The 7,857-nt window shown below is 32.8% G+C and overlaps 1 protein-coding gene across 3 annotated transcripts in view; it reads left to right on the plus strand.

The window, feature by feature from the left end:
* Positions 1–7,627, plus strand: part of LOC123557094 (galactoside 2-alpha-L-fucosyltransferase SEC1-like) — a 66,662-nt gene extending 59,035 nt beyond the window's left edge. For 2 of the 3 annotated variants that reach the window (XM_045348328.2, XM_045348326.2), the window contains exon 2: positions 6,119–7,627. In XM_045348328.2, coding sequence (XP_045204263.2) covers positions 6,119–7,044 — 926 coding nt within the window. In that variant the 3' untranslated portion in view covers positions 7,045–7,627. Of the gene's footprint in view, positions 1–1,536; positions 1,806–6,118 lie in introns of those variants that run through there. The other variant, XM_045348327.2, reaches the window with a different exon arrangement.
* Positions 7,628–7,857: the final 230 nt, after the last annotated feature.

The raw sequence follows: 7,857 nt of genomic DNA on the forward strand, positions 1-7,857 counted from the left end.
GCAGTGGGAATATTGTGCATTCTATAAAACATGTTGCAAAAGGATTTATCAATCAATCAATAATGGCAATAAACAAGAAAGCAAGCAATAATTTAACGGTGTAAATGTAAAGTTTTTATTAAAAACGTATTCACTAAGATCAGGATAAGATTATATATGTTGCTGGATACCCGTTTCTTATTTTGAAAAATTAAAGCATTCACAAATCGTTTGACGATGTTTTGTAATCTGCATGCTTCGACCTGGGACGAAACCTAAGTATAAAGCAGCATACTAACATTAATATGTTTCTGTTTATTTAGTGACATACTCTTTTAATTTACAGTCAAATGCATTTCTATGTGATTTCATTCACTCATGCATCACGGGAAAATATTACTTTGTTAAGTCAATTCTTCGTTCTACACTTCCGGTATCATAGTTATAATTTAAAAGTAAAAATAAATGCATTTGTTAATTCCATTCCGGTTATGTATATCACTGTAATGTAACTGCATGCAAATATCGGCAAAGCTGTGAACCAAACTTTCTGAGTAATGAGTTATGTAAGGTAACTGCATGCAAATATCGGCAAAATGCATTTGAATTATATCAGTCTGATTTTATGCTGTGATAGTCAAGAGGCATAGTCTTTCTTGCATGCCACAAATAGGGAATACGGTCACATGTTTCGTAAAGAATAATTTAATTAAAAGAACAATATCTTAGAAACATCGAGGTTAGCAATGGCTGAAAGGAACCTTAAATTTAGTAAAGCGCCTGTCACAGAAATGTTTATCGCTTTTGTCGAAGTAAGAGATATCTCTGTTATGTTTGTCATGTTTTAGATTCATCATATTATACTACATGCATCTGTACTTTCTTAATTTGTAAAAATCATTGAAACCCCTTTGGAAGCTCTGAATGCATCCAAGCAAAAATAAATAAATACTGAAGCCGTCGTCCCAAAGGGCGAAAAAAAAGTAAAAAAAAAACAACACCTGAGGTCAGGTAAAGGGGACAGTCTTTCACAGCAGTCACACGGTACTTAAAGGCTATTGCTGCGATAGTTAATAAGGTATATAAGAAAATCCCTTGAAAGTATATAAGAAGATTAAACAAAAGAATACAGAAAAGAAGCCGCGGCTGAACCTGATGATAGTCACATGGTACTGAAAAAAGTACTGCAAAAACTTTTATTAACATTATATTGAAAAAACATTGTTCAATAGAAGAAAATGGCCATTTGAAACTTTAAATGTTTAAATCAGTTTATGAAAAAGAATTAATTAAAACTTTTATGTAATATTTCAACTAAAATAAATTAACGACTTTATTTATTGTCAGGTATTCTTATGTACTGCTATTTAATGTGCTATATACGGTGTGATAAACTGAGAAAGTTGGGTACATAGTCCGCTAATACTTGCATGCAGTTACGTTACAGTGATATACATAAGCGGACTCTTATTGGCCTTGATGCTTAAGGCATTTCGTACCACCGTACCACTTTCTTTCGTATGTTTAGTTGCATCGTGAGTGGATATCTTAACACCCATCGGATACCAGCTCTCAAATAATATTTGGTTAACAGTTTATGTGCATGACTTCACAAAACAAATATATGTATTGTCATATTCAAATTTAAATAATAGTTTTATTGACGTTTATATCGTGTTTCAAATAGTTTCACTTCAATCAATACTCTCCAGTATTGTTGATGTTCTCGTTTAATGCAAAAGGCTCAGTTTCATTTTTTAAAAGAAATATATTAACTGCATTTAACATGAAGGGTTTTCAAAAGTAAAGGATTTTCAAAATGAAAGGTAAGGTTTTTTTGGGGGAATATATTATATTAGATTAATTGGGTGTACAAAATAATTTCTGGCTATAATCCTTTGTATGAGAAATTATTATTGTCGGTCAGTTCCGGAGAACAAACATATACTTGTGAAGGATCAATGGTTATCTTAGTTAGAAAAAAAAATGTCAGAAAAGATTAAGGTCATTACCTTTGTCAGTATTTAAATTAGATTTAAGATTATTCTTCAAAATAAGAATGGAATTAAATCTAGAAACTTCAAAGTGCGTATGTCTGTGTGAGAACATAGTACATTTTGTACAAAATATATAGGAATAATATTCAGTAAATTAAGACCGAAAAAAATATTTCATTTCTGCAAAAAAAGAAAATCATGAAAGTTGTTGACAATATTCTTATGTACATTTCTGTGAATATCAGAGATATTTAGGGCACTAGATTGGACAATGTTTGGAGCAACCTGTCTGATATATTTTCCCGTTACATTTTCTTTTTGTTGCGGGCCTTCTTTAGAATGCAAGTCTCTATGGCTGTGTTTGGGGTTTGGTCAATCCTTTATATGTTTTGCCTATTTCATGCAAGAAACAATACGTTTTTACTGACTCGAGCTCAGAGTTTTTACCCACGTAGTCGTAACCGTTTGCAACGCCTTTTCGTACGTGTGTGTCTGTGTGCGCGCGTGTGCGCGCGTTTCTGTGCGTTTCAATCATGCAAAATGTAAATCACAAAATTAGCCACACTGAGTTTTAAACAGTAAAAACCGACACATCTCTGTAATATTTAAAAGCTGTAAATGATTTATCATAATGTTTTCAGAGACGAAATTGTGTTAATATTTTTCTCGCTCAAGATTTCTCAAGCAAAAGTTCCACGTCAATTATTCATTTAAAGTCCTGACTATCCAGGATTTGTTAGATCGATTTATACAAAAAAAAGATCGAATTTGTTATAAAAATAAGACTGGTGTTCATAACAAGATTTGTCATGTCACCTATCATTTTAAACAGGATTTGATCGGTCATTTTGAGTTTTTTAATGTATAAAATGTTACCCACAATATTGATGTGTTTCTTTTTGTTTGAAATATAATATCAAAATTATAAATATCAGTTACAATATGTACTTCACATAAACCTAAACATAGGTATATTATACACAAAACAAAAAGTATTTTTCCGCTGCCTTAATCGACTGTGTGAATAAAGGGAACGCGTAACATGATACTGTTCAAACATCGTCTATATTTAATGAGAGCATTTTGTCTTTGTCTTGTTCTGTGTCAATCCATACTGTAAACAGTATACATATTTGATCTTTAAGCTATAATGTGTATACAAAATTTATACATTTTTGAAATACTTTTCGAAATTCCTTATTAAATGCTAATTGCCTTTTTTGCGTATTTTTACATTGACATAACTATCTAGTATACAATATTAGTTTGAACCACAACATCCTCAATATGTCAATTATTGCAATGATAAATATGTCTATGCAGGCATTAATGTAAGCAAAAATGCATGATGTATAAAATATTGAAAATATTTTTAAAGTTTAGAAATATATGCAATACATGTAGATATACATTAGGGCAATGTTTAAATGTTTACACAGTTATTCCCGTCGAAGGACCAGTGCCTTTTTGTTTCCCGGCATATTATTGACATGGCAAAAATATGAATAAGACATGTTTGAGTGGCAATAACAAAAACACAAGTACAACAAAAACGAACGTTTTGTTTTTTTTTCTAATAAATTAGCCATCAACATTCATTCATGTATCAAAACTGTTTCAGATTTAAGAAATTGTTGAAATTGACGTCTCTTGTTGCACGACGGCTGCCAAGTCATAATCGTAATGCAATCTGAACTTCCTCCCTCTATGGAGTATTCATTACAGTGCAGTGTTTCTAATGTTTCAATCTATATAAATGCTAATAAATTATCTCAGTCTTATATATGTAAATATATACCTTAGAAAATAAAAATAACAAAAGCCCTTTAAATTAATTTCGCGTGATTAGATTTGTTACCTAAAAGTAAACCCTGAATATGAAATTTCTAGCATTATTCCGTCAGAATAAAATAAAAACTGAAAGTAGTGCACAAAACTGTGATTTTAGAGACATTACAGTTTAAAAGTTAACCGGTATGAAAGTTCTGTGAATTGTATCGGATATCAAAAATATTATTCAGGTATAGTGGAGGAAATGGTCCTTTCAAACAAGGAAAATAACAACAGTGTGATCGAGCCGGTTCGTGAGAGGAAATGAAATGTTCAGATTTCACACGTCTCTTGGCATGGGCTTTAGCGGAATTCTATCATATATTGAATGGAGAACAGATAGAAACTATGTATTTTACAGCGTAGATAATAAATTTTGAATTCCAAGCAGTACGTAATCGAGTTTAAACTTTTAAACGCGTTTAAACATTTAAACGCTCAAAATACCTTTGTTTATAATATGGCTGTCACATTTTCCGTCAGTACTTGTCAAATATTATTTTTGATATTTTTTGTTAAGATTTGTTAAAGGTTTGAGCATTAATGAACATGGAAGAAAGTTTTATTGAATACTTTCCTTTATGGCTCTAACTGTATAAATTCATATACAGTATTAAAAGTAGCACCTTTTCTCCCATGTACTTATGCATATTGATATCTATTTGAACAGCTATATCATCTGTTTTTGTACAAAATTTAAAGCCTTAAGGACTTTAAAGACATGCTTAACCTCTGTGTGGGAACTGTTTTATTTTGCGGGTGTAATAAATAATGATTGAATAAGGTTGTTGTGCAAATAACTGCATCAAAAGCAAATACATGTAATTACTTTGGCATAAAAAGTGAATTTTTTCTCGTATAAATCAAATGCGACATGTGCTCAAATATTAATTTTTCATGTTTCTTGTATGTCAAAAGGAGTTTGTTTGCTACAAATGTCTTTGATCATTTTTTATTATTTTTTATTAACATTATTCACATTACATTACTAATTGTCTGTCCGCCCGTGCATCTTTGAGAGTAAAATTAAATATAGAACTGGTTTTGAGCATCGTGTTGTGAATCAAAATAAATTCTATCAAAAATATGACTTGTATTTCACAAGTAAATATGAAGTGGCAGAAAAAAGTTCGTATTGTACCTTTTGTATTGTATGTTGACGGACTACTTTTATTTAATATGCAAGCCTTGCCACAGTTCTATAAATAGCGCACAACAAACTTCACTCAGTTCTATTTTAACATCGTTAAACATTGCAACTTTCGTTCGATAACAAAACATCAAACGAAAAGAATGAGGTAAATAATAAAGGGGTCATTATAACAGTAGCTAGATCTGGGATTATGTAATCGGCTCTCGTCGATTTTGCAAGGTCGGATCACACTCATCTGGCAAAATCCACTCAAGCCGAATACAGCTTCCCAGATCGAGCTAGTATTACAATAACCCTTCTATATCGAGAGACCTAAATTATTGCGCGAGAAACAATCATATTGGTAGCAGTCCGCCTGTCCGTCCAACCGCTTTGGAATGCTTGTCCAGGGATTTCACACCACAGGATTAATGGGACGAGGTCGTAACTTATAGGAAGTGTACTGACTTGGCCGTAACTTGTAGGAAGTGATCTTGCGCACTTTGACTTGGTATCAGTGTTACCATGTCTTTACCGCATGCTTGTTATTTCACAATAGTAATGAAAAACATTTCCAGTTCACTTTTTGTGCAGTTTTCATCGGATATAGCATTAACTTAAAGAAACGTGTCACTATATATTTAACTTGCGCATTTTAAAAAGACATCCATGTAACATATAATACATTAACCGCAAAAATCTTACGTGCAATTACTGACAAATACCCCTTCAGTAGTTCCTGCTTGTTACTGGTGTTCAAATTGTATTGTAACTGGATCTTTACTTATCAATGAAATAAAAACAGGTAGAGTCGTTTTAGTTGAATTATTTGCAAGTGATCAGATTCTAACCAAGAGCAAATTAGTAGTATAAGAATGTCTTGACATAACGGATTCATTAACCTTTATCCTACTGGCGGCAAGTGATTTTGCCTTTGCGAACAGTGCAGACCAAGATCAGCCTGCACATCCTGATCATGGTCTGCACTGTTCCCTATTTAGTCAGTAAATTTTCAGTGAACACCCCTTCGAATAATAAATGGTACGGCCCATATTGAATGATGGGCCAGTCGATTTTAGAAATTTAGCAAGGTAAAGGTTAACAGTGGTGTATTGATTGTCCATGTACTAAACAACTCCCTACGACATATCGTATAACAAACGTTCTCTTTTCATTTCAGCGGTATACATTTACATGTCTGCTACAGTCTTTTTTATAGTCATTGCATACACGTGTCTTGTACAAAGAAAGATGGTCTACAAAGAGAACCTGAAGAAAGGCGTACATTATGTTTGCCAAACGTTCAATGGGAGACTGGCTAACCATATTTACCAGTATGCTTCTATCTACGGTATTTCGAGACTAAATAATCTGACAGTTATCCTCGGAAAAGATGATGATCTTGTTGAGTATTTCGAAGTGCCATCTGCCGAAATTTATGAGAACAGAGATATGTGTCAGGCCTTTGTCGAAAAATATGCAAAACATTGCTGTGTTTTCGACGAGACCTTTATGAACTTGCCGAAAAACAAAAATTACAAACTTGGTGTTTATCTTCAGTCTTGGAAATATTTTCAACACGTTTTTGAAGAGGTCAGAACAGAGCTGAAATTTAAAAAGCAAATACAAGAAAACGCAGCATATATTGTAAATAGTTATAAAGACGGATACTCAGTCAAATATGGAGCAAAGGCTGTTGTTTTTGGTGTACATATAAGGAGAGGCGATATTGCTTCAAACCGTGACTTGGGTGGAGTACGTCTCGTTCCTGATTCCTACATTCGAAATGCGGTGGATTACGTTCTAAAACATTTTGATCATGTCGTGTTTCTAGTTTGCTCAGATGATATTGATCATGCGAAAAAAGTTATGAATTATAGAAATATTTCAGCTGAATTTGTTCATTTACCGCCGATACATGACCTTGCCATCTTGTCTAATTGTGATCATGTGTTAACAACATCTGGGTCATTTGGTTGGTGGGCGGGGTTTCTGTCACGTGGCACTGTGCTTTATTATAAGTATCCAATGAAAGAGGGGACTTTCGAGAGATCGGAATACAATTATAATGACTTTTTTCCGCCAGACTGGATTGGTTTGGCTTGAATCTTAAACATTGTCCGCTTCATTCATTAATTCAATTGACTCTTTCTGATATCGTTTTCAACTGAACCTTTTTCAATTCGTACTAGTCGTGAAAGTCCAATGGTTAGACGCCATCGTATAAAGCATTAAAGCACGCTTTTATTTTATTTTTTTTTTCGAACTACTATTGCAGTTTTTCTGATTTAACTTCAAAGTTATGTTAATTGTATCTATGCATTTTACCTGGCACCTCTGTTTACTAGTATAACATACGAAATGCTATCCGATATTTTTTCACTAATGATATGCATGGTTTTGTGGTTTTGAATAACATGTCAGATCTTATGTAATGAGTGGTAATGAATTATTCTGACACGACCTGATTTATTTCCCTGTGTAACAAAGAAAACACATTCCCTGATTGTACGTCATAATTATTACGTCATAGCGTCAAACGTCATAGCGGCGAAAAGAAACCATACGAAACAGGCAACAATTTGATGGATAACTTCAAATATGTAGGTTATTATACTTGATAACGTATTATAATCGAAGTGATATCTTTCAAGCTGTGCTTTGCTCTTGAATAAAATCATTGTTTGTCGTTCAGAATTTATTACTAATTCCTTTGCATCTGAACTCCAAACAAGGAATTTTTTTCAACAACAGTTCACTCTGTGGGATAAATTTTTTGGAATAGCATATTAAAGGGAAGACGTTACGACGTTCTTCATATTTCTTTGGAAAAGTTTTCAATTAATTAAATACTGGAAAATGGTTTTGCTGAAAAGTTAATTTGTTAAACCTTTAGATGCAAGAATATCACAAAAAATG

This window comes from Mercenaria mercenaria, chromosome 5 (assembly GCF_021730395.1).
Source record: "Mercenaria mercenaria strain notata chromosome 5, MADL_Memer_1, whole genome shotgun sequence".
Lineage (NCBI taxonomy): Eukaryota > Metazoa > Mollusca > Bivalvia > Venerida > Veneridae > Mercenaria > Mercenaria mercenaria.